Here is a 20,058-nt window from a genome sequence, read left to right on the forward strand (position 1 = left end):
TTTAGAATTTTAACAACATGAAGGGCATTTTATGACAGGTGCAGGCTCAGGCTGGAAACCCAAATATTTCTTAGCTGAACATTTCTTAGGGAAAAATCAAAAAAATCTGTAGCCACCAACACAGCCTGCAGAAGATACACATGGAAGACAGGGACTGGGGGAGCACATGTTTACTAATGAGAAAATTCTCCATTCTAGAATCTTATTTGATTTTGAAATGCTCCAGTTAGGAAAACATGGTTGCTTTTCTTTTTTTCCCCTCATCTACATGTCATTAAATGTAAAATAATAAATGTAAACCAATTTAAAGTACATTTCATTTCCTTTCTAAAATCACCAAGTGTAGTAAAATGTATTTTTCTTGTTTATCCTCAGAGGGGCCTATGCTTAATTGATACTACAGCATATGAAGAATGTAGGACTAGGCACTAGTTACAGAACGTCACAGTGCTTCTGTGAACTTTTTTTGTTAACCCAAATTGTTGGTTCTCTGTGGTTACTTGTAGCAACTGTATAGACAGACATGGCATGGTTATTCCTTACCAGCTCATTGCTGCCATCCTCATCAAAATCCTCCTCTATTCCATCAGTCATTTCTTCTCCATCCCCATCTGCATCTGGCCCTCCTTCAATTGGCTCTTCTGTAGAGTTATCTGCATTCTCTGATATGCATTCCTCTTGAATCAAATCAGCATTATCTTCCATTTGTTTCTTTTGAGCTTCTGTAAGGAAAACATACTCTATAGAGATTCAGTAGCCTTCCCTATTGGTGGCAAAGAAAAGTGCTCTGAGGAAGAAACCTGAGCTTCCCATCTCCGGATGAGCTAGCTTTGTAAAAATCAGTGTGTTAATATCTACCAGGCAAATATGATCAAAATCCTTGTTTTCAAAAATTAACGCATAAATCAACCATAGGACCAACATGCTCATCTATCCCATGAAGTGGATGAAGGCTTGATTTACCAGCAGATCCAGCTTTTTGATTTTCTGGACTTTGCTTTGCCTTGGGAATCCAGTTGGCATAGTCACCATATATTTATTTATCTGCAGCCAATGAGAAGTACATAAATCTCTGTGCTCTGAGAAGCAGAAGGCTGTTAATTGCCAATAAGTGAACACAGATTTGCATAAATTTACTGTCAGTATAGCTCAACAACCATACAGATAATCAACAAATCCTTCTAGACAACTGAACATATTTTTTAGGGAGTAAAGTAACAGTTTCTCCCCGTTGGTATAATGCGCCGAGGTAACTGGAGAATGCTCCCCTCCAATTACCCGAATATAGGGCTTCCTATAATTTCCACAAAGTGGTGAAAAGAAAGACCATTTCCATGGAGGCCCAGAGGATCTGTTCTGGTTGGCTTAGCACAGATAGCTGCATTGTTGTGATTATGTATTGCGAGACTCCTGGATATATATGAGGAATTTCATCCAGCCAGCAGAAATCCAGAGGAGGATTGAGGGAGGAATGACAGACTGGCCAGAAGAGAGGTTGGAGGAATCAGGGTCTTATTCCAATGCACATCAGGAGTTTATATGAAAAGCTTTATGTACTCAAAGTGAATATGGACCAGAGAATTAGTTGCCTGTAGCAGGAATGCCAATGTCTTTTCAGTCTGCAAGTGACAATACCCATCAATGATCAAATTTCTGGAACAAAACCATTTCTTTCTTTGTTAGATTGACTGTTCTCTAACACTAGTAGTGAATCACCTATCTTGTTGGACAGGCAATGAATCTGCAGATTGCCTGTGAAGCTCTATATTTTTCATCTCTATGAATTTATTATTATTTTACTATAAATTATTACCAGCTGCATATAATATTAAAATCTGCTCACACTTTTCTGTATCATAGTCTTAAACCAAGACATTTGTTTTTCCTTCTACCTCTGCACATTTATTTTGCAACTTACTTTCATCTCTTCAGTCTTTGTTAGTCTCTAATCCCTCATTTTCAAATTCATTTACTGAAGACACATAACAAGTAAGCTTTTCTCCGTTAGTCACATAATTTCTTCAGAAAGTTTCTTGGACTTAAAGAATAAAATGTCATCTTAGATAACTACTTTGACAGTACTGTAGTCAAGCATATTAGTAGAAGACTCAGCCCATGGAGCCTCATCATGTATTGGTAAGGTGCTCTATACAATACCATGCTAGTTATAAGTCATTGTGTTGCTTACCGCGCAAGGAAATGTGGATTGAATCAGCTATGCCTACTATGTCCTGCCCCATCACCTTCTGCTTCAAGCCACTTCTGAGATTAACCCAGCTGTGGCAGTGACAACTGAATCTACTTTGGTCAAGGCTTTCAAAAAGGGTTCCTGAAATTATGGACTTAATACATTTAAATGGGGAAACTTTTAGGGTACAGCTGCAAAAAAAATAGCTCACTTACTTACTTGTCTGAATGAGAACACAGACTGGGTTCTTCAGAGGAGTCTAAAATACCAGCTCAGCATCTAACTCTTTTGGGCTCTTCTGAGAAGGTAAACTTAAGATCCTACCTTTCAGCACCCATCTCTGATATTACAGGGAGAACATTCTCCTGTAACAATTTTTTTCACATCTGAGCAGCTTCTTATCCCTAGCTTCCTGATTCAGATTTTTACAGAGGAGCTATTCCTGCAGTTTCCTTATGTACAGGAAATCCTCTTATCTATATTCCCACTATTAGAATGGTCAGAGGTTGATAATAGTACAAGACAGAACATCAACCATTATTGTAAGGAGAGTTTTCATGCAGCTGTAGAGCAGTAACCAATGTATGCACTGAGCTTGTCCAGCTTGTCTGTTTAACCTGTCACATTCCTCCAGATGTATAACTTTTAAGATTAATAATTAAATATTCTTCATGAAAGTGATGCAAACTTAAAAAAACAAAAGGGCAAGATGATGGCTTGATTTTTGTTTTGTGTAAATGAGACATAGATCCTCTCTCTGATCCCAGTCCTAGTGAGGCCACAACTTCTGGCAGAGGAAAGTTAGAAATAATATTGCCAAACCATAGAGAAGGAACAAAATCATCTCAGATCTGACATCGTAAATGAAATAGTTCAACTACTCATGTAGCCTTATCTTATACAAATCTTTTCACTGAGGAAGCAATCATCTGCAGACTAATCACCCAGGCTGCATAACCCTCTTCATCAGCTCAGGCGACTTAAATGGGGATCCAGGTTTACTGGTGTTTCTGAGGTATTTTTTTTACTCACACCCTCCGATGAGAGGCAAGGAATATGGGGGACAGGTTTTGCACCTGATGTTTTAAAACATCAACAATTTGAAACTAGTTTTTAATCTCTGAGGAGATTATTCATTTCTTGTCTTCAAAAGGCATAACAGTATGATTCAATACAAATCAACGTTTTCCTCTTTGAGCCGATTTCTATTTAAATGAGCTCACTACAGTCCTTTAGCAAAAGTGAAAATTGGATATCAAAGTACAATGACATGTAGGTTGTTTTGCATAGTAATGGATTTTATATAAAAGCTCCCTGAAGTAGGGATGCGCCATCTGAGAGCATTTCAGTACACAAGTGATTCAATGGAGTGCCTTGCAATTACATCTTCACTGATTATACCAACTTTTATCTAACTTGCATAAAGTACAAAATAGAATATAATGAATACATAGTGTGTATGGTTCTCCTAAAAGAGATAATCATACTCTGTACTAATGGTTTACCTTAGTCTTGGAAAAAAGCGCTCAACTTATTTTGTGGGGTAAACTATAACAGTTGAAGGATTGGTCCTTGTCTGTCAACTTAGAAAATGATTGTAAATAAAAGGTAGATTTTTTTAAAAAGCTGGGTTTTTTTGTTGTTTTTTTGTTTGTTGGCTTTTTAAATTGTTAACTGCAAAATAGTGTTCTGCCCTAGGAAGACATTAATTAGAGTTATTTCTGAATGCCAGCAGGAAACTTCTGGGTTCAGAGAGATACCCCCGCAACAGATCAGCAAATAGGGCAGGCACGGGAACAGGAGGGATCCAGATCTAAATATCTGTATCTAATATTTTGCCTGTGTCAGGTTCATGAACCTCAACTCCTAATTCCCACCACTGTTTTAGACAGTCTTGATGGACCTCTCTTTATGTGTCCTGTTGGGTCTTTTTGGCTTCACATAGCTGATTGGAGTTAGGCAAGGGACACAAATCTGAGTGCCCAGACACCCAGGCAGATGTGGATTTTGAGGCAGAATTTCTTTCACACATTTCACACAAAATGTATAAAAAATTTTCATCAGAGAATGGAGGGGAAAAAAATAAGAACATTGAGATTTTTCATGCGATAAGGCTTCTGTTTCACCGCTGGCTCTCATCAAAATCAGTTTGCTAGTACACAGCTTCTGTACAGAGATATACCATGTGATTTATAAGGAAATAGCCAAGAAAATACCATAGACAGGGGCAAGAACTGAGATTGTTTTCTATATGTACCATGGTGAAAATACAACCTTATAAATCCCTTATAACTGCTCAGTATGGCTTTAAAGTGCTGTTAGGTGAGATCATTCAGCTAACAAAATGATCGCTGCAATGAAAGAAATAAAGATCTTGATTAAATTAAAAAGCAGTGTTGGATTTTGTCATTCCCAAGGTTTGCCTCAAAACGAAACATTTCAAGCTAGAGAAAAGCTGAACTAGAGATGCGGCCAGGTTTGCAGAGATGTGAGAGCTTCACACAATAGTTTAGATTGGAAGGGATCTCTGAACTCTCCAAGTCCAATCCCTCTTCAAAGCAGGGCCAAACTCAAAGTTTGGTCCAGGTCCATGGGCCTTTGGCCCAATGAGCTTTGAACATCTCCAAGGATGGAGCTACTACAGTCTCTCAGGGCAACCTGCTATGCTGTCTAGTTGCATCCCTTTTCCTTGTATCAAGCAGGAATTTCCCTTGCTGCAACTTGTGACTATTGCCTATTGCCCAGGCAATAATTCCTGATATAGATGATCTAATAATTCTTAATGTGGATAGCACAAGCATCCCCAAGGTCAACAACTCCTAACATAATTCCGTTCAGTTAATTTTTTAGTGCTGTTTTGTTTCCAGAACATTTAGTAAGAATCTTTTATTTTCCTACTACACCATAGAAAACAATTCTTGAAATGATGTTGCATGCTCTGTGAAGAATACTAATTTGTCGTGCCAACAGTTCTACCTGAGAGCTAATTTACCTTGCTTCAGGTCTCCATTATGTAGCAAAATTCCTGGAAAGCTTCTGTTCTCTCTGGTCTGTCTGCTTGACTGATAACTAGGTTCTAACTTAATTCATGTGACAACAAATTGCTTTCACCTACCTGCTTCAGCTTTTTGCTGCTTTTCAATCTTTTCCAGTCTCCCTAGCAAGGAGTCAATTTTTGTTTTGATTTGGGTTAATTCCTTCTTGATTGTTTGCAACTCATCTGATTTCACTGTGGAAAGAGAGCAAAGATGCAAAACATGAAATAAACTATATTTGCAGCCCCCCATGAACAAAAACATGTTCTTTTTTCTTTCCTCTGTAGCACAAAGTCTGCTTTCTCATTTCTGTCAGTATTTTTAGAGATTTAACTTTTAAAATGAACATTGTTAGTTAAAAATGCTGAATCCTAGGAAATCACAAGATACTAAACCATAGTGGCAAGGGGTCATGTGAGGTGTATTCTATAATAAGCATTTAAGGCAAAACATCTCAAGGGCATGCTTAGTAAATCCAAGTAATTTTTACTGAAAAACATCCTATAGTGAAAGAATGATTCAAATATGACAGACGGTTCACAGTCTTGCAATAATATTTTGCTGGATTATTTTGTTATAATAACAACAATAACAAAAAGATCCCTCACCGTATCAGTAGGTATTTTTCAACAAGAGTGAGTGGTAACATAAATGCCAGGGAGTCAGGAATGCAATGTTATATTCCAGTCAACAACTTCATTGCAATAGAAGGTGTTAAGTATTGTTGCTTCAAAAGCTTTCAGTTCTGGTAATTTCTTGTACTTTTTCCAGCTATAGATAACATAGGAAAATATTTCTTTTTATGATCACATCCAGGGACACGGAGGCAATGCCCACAAATTAAGAGCTGAAGTTTCCAAATTTTTGTTGCATTGCATTACTCTTCATTTATGTACATTATTGCACTCTTGTTGTCTAATGTAAGAAGGAGTAACTGCTTTGGAGATGTTTTGGCTTCAGAAGAAACAGCACTGCAGCACTCATGAATGATCTCATTATTATGGCATCATCAGAGTGTGTTTTTATGCTCAGAAGATAGTCCAAACAGACCCACTTGCCCCATCTGTGCTAGGATATCAAGTTGAAAAGGTGAAGAGTAGAAAATGGGGACCCTGTGCTAGCACAGGAAAATAAAGCCATTTATAAAGGTCAAGAATAGATAACAGATGTCACTCTTAAAACTCTTGTAGGAAGAAATGGACTATCACCTTAAACTATGAGGCACTGGCAATGGGAAAGCACTGAGCAGTATTACTGTTCCATTCTTACAGTTACTGAAGCAGGATGTTCATTGACTTTGGGGTGTGTATCCTGAGCAATGGGAGAGCCCGTAGCGAGCCTGGGAAAAGGGACATTCTGCCATGGAGAAGGACATGTTCCCTTTCTGTCTGAAGGGTCTTCTGGCTGCATCTTGCCTTATCAGTCCTGTTCATTGACTCATGAGCCTGTGTCTCATGGGTATTTTTTATTGGACAGTCAAAATCTGATGATGAAGTGTGCAGTCAACCTACTGCCTGCTTCAGTGGTAGTAAATGAGTATGTGTTTGCCTCTAAATCAGCCTTATTGGAAACTTGGAGCACATTCACTGAGGTTGAAACCAAGGCTTTTTATCTTAGAGTTTGGGTCATGTGCATTATAGTTATAACAAGTCAGCTAAAGGCAGTAGGTTGCTATATACGGTAATGAACTTGTTTAATCACGTGCTTGTATTGAGAAATTGCATGTCTCAAAATATCACAGGCTGAAACCTCTGATCTCATATTGAATGAACAGTAGGCCTTAGAGAACAAAGCTTAAAAGTAATCTTTGTGCTAGACTCTTATGAGCTATACAGTATTTGATGGAATTTTTCAGTGTATTTATAGAGCAAGGCCTTAAAATGTTCTTGGATAAATAACGGGTCACTGTCCAATCCCCTAGATTTGTAACAAAATGTTAAGATTCTGACAACTATATATTTAGAAGGTTACTGCTTCCCCAGGGGCAGTGGTTGTCTGTGCGAGTAGCAAAGCAGCACAGATTCCAGGGGGAAATGGTGTGAATCTGTCGAGTGGGGAATGCTGAGTGTCTGCAGCAGTCTGCTATGAAGCCAGCTGGCAACAGATCCTGTGTGGCCAAGCTGTTGTGTTAGAGGGGGTTCCTTGACTGGCAAACAGCAGGCTTGCCAAGGCTAAAAGGTCAAAAGTCAGAAGAGACACCACAAGGACCTAATGAGATTTGGTCCCAATCTAAAAAGCAAAGCATTTACATTTCTGAATTTGTTGAGGAAACGGGCACATACATAGGGCTACTGTTCAACTCAGGTCAAACTTTCTGCTTCACAGGGGCTTCCCTGCGGTGTCTCAGTGAGAAACCAGTTTGGGAAGAAGACTGCATCAGTGGGAACACAGACACAACAGCAGGGATTCAAAAGCAAGCAAGGATGCAATAAACGACTGAGGAGCTTTATTGCTGCTTTGCAAGATTCCCTTATGCCAAAACTGTTTACTCAAACTTTGGTCACTGAACCTTCAATTTATCATTCACATTTAATACGGTCATTAAATAGGAGATTCCATCATACAGTCAATCACTTCAAGTTAACAGTTAAAAGGACTGAAAGAAAAAAGGGGGAAGTTTTTCAACAAATCTGCACATTCCAAATTTCCATCCGAGTTCCAATATTGTGATGGTGTAGTTATTTGAGTTACTTATTGTCTTAATTTGCAGGGAATTGTACAAATCTTCAGAATCATTCTCCTAGAGAAAATCCACTCTCAGTTATATTGTACTGGGTATTTCTGTAGTGAGCAGCAATTACTAAAGACAAATTATGAAGGGTCCTGATGAACAACAAGCTGAATATGAGCCAGCAATTCACCCTTGTGATAAAGAAGGCCATCAACATCCTGGGCTGCATTAGGTGGAGTGTTGCCAGCAGGCTGAGGGAGATGATCCTTCCCCTCTACTCAGCACTGGTGAGGCCACATCTGGAGTACTGTGTCCAGTTCTGGACTCACTGGTACAAGAGGGAATGAAGAAGACAAAGCCAGACTCTTCTCAGTAGTGCCCACTAATATGTCAAAGACCATTGGCACGAATTAAAGCACAAGAAATTCCATCTAAACACAAGAAAAAGTTGTTGGTTTTTTTTTTTTTTTCCTTCTGTGAGGGTGATCAAACACTTGCACAAGCAGCCCAGAGAGGCTGTGGAGTCTCCATCCTTGGAGATATTCAAAAGCCGTATGGACACAGTCCTGGGAAACCTGCTGTAGGTGACCCTGCCTGAGCAGGACAGTTGAACCAGATGAGCTCCAGTGATTTTTGTGATTCTATGGTATAGAGCTTGGGAAAAACTTTAGGCTTTTTAAGCACAGTGTTATGACAAAGATAAAATGTAAAGACTGTAAATACTGTACTTCAGGTGTCCTGCTTTGGGTATATAAATTCTCCTTTAAAACTTCATGGACTTTTTTTTTTTTAAATTGATCTCAGGCGAGAAATAAAGCAGTTGATAAACATGAAACCAGAGCCACATGTGTCCAAAATATCTGTTAATCTGCTTTTGAGTAATAGAACAGGAAAATAAAGTAGCTTACTGCTTTTTTTTTTTTTTTTTTTCCCTATTAACAGATAAGTAAAGGCCATCAGGTGACAGAAATTCATGTATTGAAAGGAAAAGAAATTATTAATGAAATTCCTCAAGCACTGGCACCAAAATGGCTAAATATCGTCAACAACTTTGATACAAAAATGTAAACAAACAGGTGAAATTTGCTGATGACATGGAATTGGAAGGTATCATCTATTCAGAGTGAACTGGAATGGAAAGAGGAGTCACGTGATTTTAAGGAATGCTACGTTAGAAAAAAAGATGAAATGGAATTGCACTGAAAAAAATTCCTGTGCTTGATTGACTAACAGCAGAACTCCTACTCTTAACGTGGAAGCTCATCAGCTGAAAAAGTCAGTAACAGAATTATCCTTGGTTGTAGTTGTAGTCTCAGGTTGACAATAAGCTATTACTATAATGCAGCCATGAGAAAGAAAATGTAGTTCTAGGATATGTCAAATGATGTATTGCTAAAGATGGGGAAGTACAATGAAGTACAAATTGATTCATCTACAAAGCATGATTCAGATTCCTTTGGAAAGAAATGTCATGTATTTTTATCTAAGCCCTTCATGTTTAACATAAAATATTTTATCATATTGTATTACTTTAGATTTCACTGAAAAATGGGTTAGCTGATGAAGCTAAATATAAACTATACAAGTCAAAATTAATTAATTTAAAGGCATAATTCAGTACATATTGTAACATCTTAAGTGTCTAGTCCTTAATCTCAAGCACACAGGGTATAAAAAATTTGATTAGTGTTTTCCTCCTGTTTTCAGATGTGTAAAATGAAAATGCATATTCCAAGAACTTCAGTTTCTATATTGTCAGAAAAAGTGAGTTTTTCCCAGTTCTAAATAGCAATCTGCATCTGCTGCTTCCTACCATTAACATGAAAAACCACTATGTGTAGTTTCCACACCAACATGTTTCATTTTGTGAGTTACTTCTGATAATATGGAAAGGTCAATTTATTATTTTCTAGTCTTTGGAGTTAAAAAGAAAACAAAATATTGTCAACTGACCCTTGAAAAATTATAGATTCTGAAAAGAAATCAAATCCTCCTAACTTATTTGTGTTTTGGAAGCAAACAGAACACATATTACTACTTTTGGTAGAACAAGAATTTACTGCACTGGATGGCAGACATTATTTTTGCAGACGTACTCATGAGTGAGCAAGGCATTTTTGATATTATGTTTTTATGACATCTCTGCTGTGTGCCACAACAAACATCAGGGATTGCTGGTTTTCAGAATTGAGTTCCTCTAATCCTGATAATTTCACTGAGGGGTCCCCTGTGTTCTGACCTTTAATACAACATGTATGGGTTCATTTTCTGGATTCGATATGAGTGTGGAGAACAGCTATAAGAACAGTTATGCCTATGAGGTTTCTACATAAATCTGAAAAGTCTATTCGGGGATGTGATCTCATGAGAGTTTTGTTATTTGGGGGTGAACTCTTTCAAGCATAGCCGATGCCATTTTGACATAGTTAATTATGAACCTGCGATTAAACTGTTTTATGGTCTTCAATTTCGTTAAAACCCAAAATATGTTCCTTCCCACAAAATATGTTTCTCATTATTGAAGAGATCCTTTGTTTAACTAGTAAGAAATTACAATTAGAATCACCAGTGCATTGGTTCAAGGGGTTCAGATTAGCAGTGTAGAGTAAGGGACAACAAAATATTAAATTGCTTCGTCTCACAATTCTATATAACCAACTTTTCCAATAAAATGGCAAAAGAAGCCACAAAACACACATTCTCCAGTTTCCAACTTGAAGACCCTAAGGGAATGGCTCGGTTATTTCTCTGATAAATGTCTTACAATAAGCTGATTACATTCCTGTCCAAGTCAACAAAATCATGTTTCTACCTTTATGATGGGTTGGTTGGACTTGACAAAAAGGGTTGTAATTCTATGGGGAAATCAAGCATGAAAGCCTTTATACGGTGTGTCTGACTCCTTTTAAAGATGTGCTGCATGCAGAAAGAATATTTTTTGCAATTTATTCCAGCACGATAAATGGTCTCTGCAGTTGTGTTCCAACTGCCATTGTAAAGAACTGAGGGTGGAAACCCAACAGGGGTCAAAATGTCAGCCCTCGTTTTTAGTGATGCATCTTGCAGCTCTCCCTTCAGTGTTAAAGAGCTGGATCCAAAGATGATCTTGTCACCTGGAGCTCTAAGACTGACATTTTTAGAATTCACATCACACCTGAATACATTGAAGGATACTTTCACCGGGGCATAACACTGTCTGTTAGGATCTCTACACTCCTGATTGCACTTCCATTAAATAATTTACTGGTTCTGCAACATTTGCCATGTTATGCAAGCAGTGTTTTGGAGGTCTTCTAGCAAGTGGCTATGGGTACTCAGTCTAGGGTCGAACCTTATAATCTGTTATGCATTACTTAAGTCCTGACATGATACTATGAAACATTTTCTGAAATGCAGAATAAATAATAAAGCAAATTTGGTGATTATTCTGAGGGACAGATATCTACATGTTAATGTAATATGCTCTGTCCCATTCACTACAATGAAAATCCAGATTTCTGGATGAGAGATATCCTTGACATCTATTGGGATATACTACGGTCCTCAGTTCTCTAGAAGAATTTTAGAGTTATTCTTCTTCTGGACAACAAGAAATATATATATATAAACTTACCTGAAAATAATTTGTCTTCCAAAGGTAAAGCGAGTCCAAAAAGCCCATTCTTATTAGACCACACTTTAGGACAATTAGTGAATTGAATGCACTGATACTGCTAACTTTTCATAGGGATAGGACAACAGTCAAGGATGAACAAAGGAGATCTAATGAATGAATCTGTAAGTGTATATAGTTACTAAAGCTTTGATTCACTGTGTGAAAACCCAAAGACTCAAGGGCTGGAAAAGACTAACAAAATAATTTAAATCAAAGTCTACTAAAGTGAAGATCTTGAGCTGTATGCTTTCTTTTAAATTAATATGAGGAATCATAACTCATTACTTAAAGTATTGAGCAAAGAAAAAAAAGTAGCTACGGACAAGTGGATTAGTTCAAGATATGTATGAAAATGTCTAGACTCATGTTCATCCTCCAGAGAACAAAGGAAGTGTTGCTACTTCCAGACATCCTCTTAGGGTGTGAGTGTGCTCCATAATATTACACCTAAATTTACATGTCTTCCTGTGTGGTAGTCATCAAAGCTCCCATTATTGGTAATGGGCATCTAGCCAATTCATTCACTGCAGAATTGTGTGTGATTTGACTGTACAGCCAACAGAGACTCCCTTTCTCAGAATGTAATCCTTTCCAAGGAATGGCCCAAGCTCCTTGTTCCTCAGTGTAAAACATTATCTTTTGCTCTATCACATTTCCATTCTTTCAGTCACATGCATATTTATTACATGTTTTCTTTCAAGGTCTTCGATACCATTGGTTCATACAGTAGGATTAAGAATAGATCCTAGTGGGCTCACTAGAGGTCCATCTTCTTTGTTAGATGCTAGCGTGTGAGATTTGAATAGGTTATTCAAGCAGAGTATATAATTGGCTCAAGTTGATGACATAATTAACCCCTCTTCCAGTAAGGTGTAGTGTTGGTGGATTCAGTTATTTCATGGTTGTGTACACACAAAGAGCATGATGCATTGTCGGCCAGTCTGGTACTTCAAGTGTCTTATTGAAGTCCCTTCATTCTTTCTAATATCTGATCCCTACCTGATCTTTCTCTTCCTCTTCCAGTGACGCTTCCAAGGACAGTATCACTCCACATAAGGGGCAGGGGAAGACAGGTGGGTGCTGAAAGATGCACGGAGAGGAAGATGAAGTTCCCAGGACAATACTACGGGGTGGGGAGCTTGATGAGCTTGGAGGAGGGAATGCTTATTGTTCATCAGCTCTTCTAAGGCCAACTCACTAAGGAAAGGTTGAATAATCCCAAGTTGCGAATACTGTTTTGCCCTTTGTTTAGAACAGGCAAAGACACTTTGCCTCTTTCTACCCTCAGAGGAATCTGGCAAAAAAAGCACACATAGCAAAACCTCCCCCCGCCCCCCACTTGCTCACATACAATCCTCAAGTCTCAACAGAAATCAGTGTGCCTCTGTCTATAACAAGATTATTAGCTTTGCTTTATTATCAGCTGTTCACAAGACCTCATGGTGCATAAGCAGTTAGGATGATAGGAGATTTTAAACAGACTTCTTCTGAGGCCAAGGGAGTGATCTGTAGGTCAAATGTTGTGGAAGGGATTTCCTTCAAAAGTTACATCATTTTGCTCTTTGACTTGCAGGAAAGGCATGACAGCTTTAGTAATCAAACCAGTTTTTCAAGCTAAAGGCTGAGGTTAGGAAATGACTACAACAGAGCTATATAGTGGAAGCTGTCTGCTTGCAGAAATTACTAGGATCATTGTTTCAATAATATCCAACTGATACGAGCAACTCACATTTGGATCCTGAGGAAGAAGCCCCACTTGAGGTGGATCGTGATGCTCCTTTCATGGAGAAAACCCCTTTGCCTCTGCGAGTTGTTGTCACAGCCACACGAGGACGCTTCAGTGGAATCACTGCACGAGGTGGAGGGGGGACACGGCCATGGTAATCAAACAACCTAGAAAAGATTAAGTCAGTTGGACCCCATAAAACCTTCTGTGATTTCATGTCGTGGAAGCCCTGTCAACTAAATTTTCATGTTATCTTTGAGAAAATTACCCTCTGAAACCGTAATCACTTTATGTCACAGTCAAATTAGATTTCAAGGACCTATGCACATTAAGTGCCATATTCAGATTTCAGTCACAGACGAGTGCATAGCTCAGATTTTTTTGCATAATTTAAATGAGGGATGCATTATGGGACTCTGTTATTTGCAGTATGGAAAATCCATAACCTGCTTTCCACAGGTCCACACCATTTCATTGCACACAACTAACATTGTACATTTTGTTGTGGTGACATTTCCGCTCCTTTATTACATGCATGGCTTAAATTCTAGTTTTCTATCTGCTATCCTTATAGATAGAAAAAGAAATTCACTTTTCTGAAGCCAACCATCACCATAAAGAAATATCCTGCAGTTTGTAAAATAGCAAAAGAGTCTTTATAGTGAGGGACATGTATATACTTCTGAATGCACAGAAAAGAGGTTCCAGCATATGTTATCTTTATTGCATAATTAATTGATGTAGAATCACTAAAATAACCAAGCATGCTTAATAAAAAAAAGTCTTGTTCAAACCAAAACCACTGTAGCACATAGATATTCAGACAATTACCACTACAGTCAATAAAAGATACTCTACAACCAAAAAGGAACTAGTGTTTCCAAACAGAATACCCCAATCCTAAAAACACAGTTATCAACAGCTGCTAATTAACTTGTGTAGAAGAAAATAAAGGCAGTACAAAAGGTAATCAAAGCTACAGATATATTTAGAACATAAAAGCTATGGACTCTGAATATGACAGGTCAGGAGAAGAAATTTCAGAAAATTGAGATTTCCAGTTCAGAGACTGAAGTAGAGGGACAAACAACATTCTCACAAAATAGTGTCGAGTTTCTTTCAAATGGTACTTGCAACTAGCAATTATGGAAATTTATAACTGCATGTTTAATTTTCACAGTTCTGACTACTCTCACCCAGCTGGGCAGATAGATACACATTTGAAAACACACACAAGAAACAGTAATTCACTCACCACAGTTTCTAAGAGCATACTGAACAGGAAACAGAAAGTCTTCTAGACCGTTTTCTGGCAAATAGACACCTAATGCTTAAATCCCAGGATCCTTAATGTTGTCTGTACCATAATCATACAGACAATATAACCACCTCCCTCCTTTTCCATAGCTGCCTACAAAATGTGTAACAGACATCCTGTCACCTCCACTGAACTTGAACTCCATGGCCTTGGATATTCTTACTGAATAAGCAGTTTCTAGCCATTGTGAGCATAACTAAACAATTATGTATGAAGATGAACACTAAAATATTTTTGGAACTTTTAACAGAAATATTATTGTTGTCACTCAGCATTTATCATATTGGACGATCTGCTGATTGGTCACAGTCTCCCATTTGACATTACTGGAACAAAATGTTTCAGAAGAACTGTAAACTATCATGCAGAAGAACATTATGCAATTATTCCTCCACAGGTGATTTTTTCTAGCTTCCAAGATAGATAGATAATGTAGTGAAATGCAAATCTATATTTCCTTTTTTGAAATATATAAAAGGACTGTTTTCTAACATTACTATTCTTATTTTTATTTTCTAAATTATGCAAAGCTTTTGGGCTTGGTATTTTGTTGTACCAAGTTCTATATGTTTCAATGATACGCTTTCTTTAAAAAAATGCTTTCTTTTATGAGTTTTTAAGTACCCTGCCTGTTTTCCTTGTGCTTGCAATATGAGAAATGATAAGCAGAAATGCTCAGTTCTAAAGCAATTCTTTGTCCCCATATCACTAATATGCATATAACAGTACCTTTTCTTTCAGTTGCTCTTCTAAATTGTGCAGCCCTGATCTTGTCAATCTGTCTTCATACAGATTTTATTTTACAGCACTAACCATTATTGTCACCCTTTTCTGACCCCACTAATGCTTTAGTCAAGATAAGCGTATTCTCCCTTCAGGACAGTTGGAAAATTAATGAAGATTAGAAAACAAGACCTATGGTTTGGGATATAGCACAGAAATTCAGAAGTTCAGAAGTTCAGAAATTCAAAGAATCATGACTATATGTCTTAGTTTATATTTCCTATAAGCATGTTGATAGTGCATCGAACTTTCCATGGGATTTTCTTTTCCATGCCTACCATATAGAGCTTTTCATCTTCCACTTCCATTAACTTGGATCTTACAGAGACCCTTAACCTCCTAAGCTTTTTATGTCAACAGATCAACATGTCCAGCCTTGTAAGGCCAACCTGATATTTGAGTTTTTGACCATAAAACTTCTGCTGTCTTAATCCTGAAAGATTTTGAAATCAGAAAATTATACTATTGAATAGATTATGGACACATTTCACTGTCAGTGGTTTTCTGTAAGACAATCACCAAGATAGACACGAGGTTCCACAGAAACAGTCTTCAAAGCCCCGTAAGTATTTCTTCTGTTGTGGAAATGTAACCATTATAGTTGTTAATTTGTGCTATCCATAATGCACAGAATTAGGGAAAAAAATAAAGACACATAACTTCAATATTCAGGTGGCACAGATCAGAAACAGTACTCTGTTTAAAAACATACAAATCCACTGATGAAATTCAGAGCAGTAACCTTGGGGAAAGTAAAAACAAGCCTGTGGAAATTAACTTTTTACAGGATACGAGCTGCTCCTACTGTCAAGGCTGGACTAAGCAGGATTAAACTGCATTGATGGCTTTCACTCCATATTTACTCCGTAGCTCACTATTTTTAGCTCTGTGGAGAGAGCTAAAGTGACAAGTGAGCATGGTCATTTACATGCAAAAACAAAGTTAGAGGCTCGAATTGAATGAAGCCCAGGAGAAAAACAAAACCAAAAAATGTTGTTTCTAAATTTTCCCTCCAGTATTCCTAAGGAGAAAGGTACATAGTGCACAGTAACTTAACTTCGAGGTGTAAACTGCTCCCCTGCTATTGTCCATTGTTTTACATTAATGAAATCTCAGATTAGAAGAGGTTGGTGGAGCAATGTTATGTTCCCCTCTGACTTGGCCTATGCTAAACCAGGCTGCTGTAATGCAGATGCACAACACTGCTGCATCAAGGGTTGGTTATTCATGATCATCCATGTTAACCCTGTGTTGTGGTGATTCTGCTACATCTGAATGAATAAATTCCCAGAGTGCTGAGCTAGGCTGTACTGAAGGCACAAGTCTCCAATTGCTCAGATATCCACACTTGTTTTCCTCCTATAGAAACACGCATGCTCTTCAACTTGTGATCTTGCTTCCCTCAAGGTCCTTCTAGACTTCTAAACGTTCTTGGAAGACACATGTTTCAGGAGACTTTCTACATCTTTTCATACACATGGATGAAAAGACAAAAAGACATGAGCGTCATACTGAAGAATTTTATAGCTGTTGTATGTTCCAGTGACAGTAAACCTGAAAGAACTCTGTAAGAGGAAACACTGAGCAATTAAACTACGGTTGAACTGTTCAGCACAGAAAATGCCCCAAATCTCTCAGAGAAGGATAAGACCAGAAGAGCGGTTTAATGAGCATACATTTGGTGGTGGTAATCTTCTCTGTTTGTGATATATTCAAACAGTCTTCTTCTGATATACAATAGAAATAATGAAATGAATAATATGTAAAATCAGAACAGACGTGTCTAAGCAAATGATGTGATTACATTATAAACAAACAGTAGAAATGGTGTAGGATATACAAAAATATAACCACACATACCGATTGTAGAAATCATCTCTGTAGTAATCATAATCAAAGACATAACCACTGTGGAAAAACACAGAAAAACAAGAATGAACTGGTTTGTAGAAAAATACACATTGATTAAAACATTTGTGGTAATATTGGCTTACTCTCACATTCCAAGCCCTTTTTCAAAGTCCTTCCACTTCTTTTCCTCAACCACACACTGTACATTATGTTTGTTAATGCTGTTGTCAGCTATCACTGTAGTATATTTGGAAATGTGAAGTCTGGAGCGTGCAGAACAGTGCAAACAGTTGACAGCACATATAGACAGGATTTAACACAGCATGGCAGCTCTGTAATTAGAGGATCATTATAGTGTAATTCTCTGAGTGATCAAATGAAGTGAGCACTCTAATACTGAACCCCTCTTCTTTGCTGGCTAACATAGCATAATCAGTGAAATAGGAAGACTGTTAAATACGTGAAAGATTGGTAAATGAGTGAGTAGGTAAGCAGAGATAAGACAATGAATTTGATTTATGAGAAACATGAAAAGGGTTGGCCTGTTGGTCCTTGAGTGTGCCAATGCTTTCATTATAAAGCAAAAAGGAAAACAGTTAGGAAAATGAATGATGCAAGCAATAATGTTACAGAGATGCCTTTCCTCTCAGGTTCAGAAGGGAATATACACACCAGCCTGGGAAAAGAAAGGCACCATCAAGGGAAACAAATATAGGTAAGAAATTGCAAAGGTCCAGGGGAAAACTGGTTTTCAGCTGTCAATTGCAAAGTCAATCCTAGATTGATCTTTCTAGTTTTGCATTCCATTAGCAACTTTCTACCTTTATGGTGAAGAAATATCAATGAAGACTATCTATCTCACACATCAAAAAAAAAAACAAACTAAACAGCTAATAAATGATATGCATGGAAAAGTCACAAAGGATTTGTGCTCTACCTGATGAAGGACTAGTAACACAAACCTGAAGTTTTTCGCTTGCCTAAGAAGGACAATTATAAATAGTAAAGGATGAGAGGCATGAAGAAAGTATCACAAAAAAGGAGAAGATTTAAATAAGAAAGCAGACAGGTAGAAAGGAGAGAGTTAGAAAGTACAAAGCACAGAAGAAAACATTCATAGAAAATGAAAGGAGATGAGTGATGGTAGCTACATATTAATAAAGTTTGCCTTCACAGGGAATGGACTTCTGGATAATTTCTGCTCTTGAACATTGAGCAAAATGTCGTCTTTTTTTTTTTTTTTTTAGTACATAATTTAAAGAATGGGTCAAGAATTCTGGAGTTCTTTGGGTTTGTTTCTCCTCATCACATAATGCCTCTTTCCCCTTTTCTTCCCTTTGCTAAATCTCAGAGGTTGACCACTTAAAAGGGGGACAAAACAGAGTTGGCAGGCTTAAATTACCTCAGCAGTCATTTCATCCCAGCGTTTTGATTTTGAGAGTTTGCAATTTCCCTTGTCTGCAACTGGCAAAAACATCTATCAAAGAAGCAGGAGGCTGGGGAACAATTTCCACTTCTGCCACATCTGCCTTGGATGCAAGTGCCCAAATCTCTGGCGACAGGATAAGTTGTACTGTCTGCCCACATAATACTGGACCAGCAAGTGAAGATCATGAGACTCACTGGGTGAGAAGGGCAACTGTAGTCCTGTTGGTAATTTATTTGAGAAAAGAAAGCCCTATATGCATTTTATATGAAACACTCATTAAATAAAACACCCCTGGGAGACTAGAACCCAGCAGCAGGTAAGCTGTGTGTGGCAGAGGAAGCAAAATAACATCAAGTAATAATAGTTAGACCTTGTATAGTGATTATGTTTCTGTATCTTACCTTAACAAAAAACTAGCAAAATTTTCCCTGAAATATCTGACAGCTCTCATTCAATCTTTCACTCGATAGCCAGTCTACATGGAACTAAAGAGGTAGCAGGTAGTAGACCTATTATTTTATTTATAGCTATTCACAGTTTGCTAGTGGTTTTATTTTGCCGAATGATTAATAGCTGCAATAAGCCCATACTTAATATTCAATTTGTGCTTTAAGTAGAAGATAACAGACAATTTGAAGAAAAAAGATTAAATTTAAAAGGCCTGTCACATGAAACCTTTCACCTGCAGTGACATTAATTTAATTTGCATAAAGACCAGATAAATTCAGTTTTTCAAGGTTAAAGACCATGAAGCCAATGAAGAATAATTCACTTTGCACCAGCTAGAGTTAAGGCTGAAGGGCGGCTATATTTTTCTGTGACAACTCAACTCTGGCCCATAGGACACAATAAGGACTCCTGGCCCTTCACTGGGCTTTCAGAGTGTGGAACTTACTTTTCATATACAAATGCCATGACAGAGACAACTCAAAGCCATCCCTGGGAATGGTGGCTCTGACAGGGCAGAGGAGGGAGAGAGGTCTCAGGCAGAGATCTGAGTGTGCTAGGGAAAAATGTCAGTAGGCTTGAGAGAGGGTTGAGTGGTTGGGGGAGGCTCACAAGTTCCTCAGATGAGGGCAGTTGCAGGCAGTGGAGGTTTTGGGTAGGAAAAATGCAGGAAAGGGTTTCTGGTGTGGCAGCCAATTGTTTCTCTCCTTCCTTAGCTTCTGCTCTCACTCTGTCACTGTACCACTGAGGAGATCCTGTCACACAGCATTCCTCATGTAGAATATTTTTCTTTTGTTGAAAAATACGGCTTACATTTTTTTGTTTGTTTGTTTTCTAATTTAGTGTAACACCTTGGATAATAATTCTCTTTTGAGAGAAGCAGTTTTGAACATGAGTAAGCCCCTAACAATTTCATTCTTTTGCTCTGTTCCCTGTTCAGGTAACTTCTGTCTTG

At 37.9% G+C, this 20,058-nt stretch overlaps 1 protein-coding gene across 1 annotated transcript in view; it reads right to left on the reverse strand.

Moving 5' to 3' along the window:
* Positions 1–432: 432 nt before the first annotated feature.
* RALYL (RALY RNA binding protein like) overlaps positions 433–20,058 on the reverse strand; it is a gene marked incomplete at its 3' end in the record, with an annotated part of 176,504 nt that continues 156,878 nt past the window's right edge. The window contains exons 4-8 of the mRNA XM_082315910.1: positions 17,237–17,284; positions 13,279–13,442; positions 12,549–12,629; positions 5,304–5,417; positions 433–722 (exon numbers count right to left, since the gene is read on the reverse strand). Of these exons, the coding sequence (XP_082172036.1) occupies positions 433–722; positions 5,304–5,417; positions 12,549–12,629; positions 13,279–13,442; positions 17,237–17,284 (697 nt within the window). The remainder of the gene's footprint in view (positions 723–5,303; positions 5,418–12,548; positions 12,630–13,278; positions 13,443–17,236; positions 17,285–20,058) is intronic.

The sequence above is a fragment of the Platalea leucorodia genome (genome assembly GCF_965183815.1).
Source record: "Platalea leucorodia genome assembly, chromosome: 1".
Classification (NCBI taxonomy): Eukaryota; Metazoa; Chordata; class Aves; order Pelecaniformes; family Threskiornithidae; genus Platalea; species Platalea leucorodia.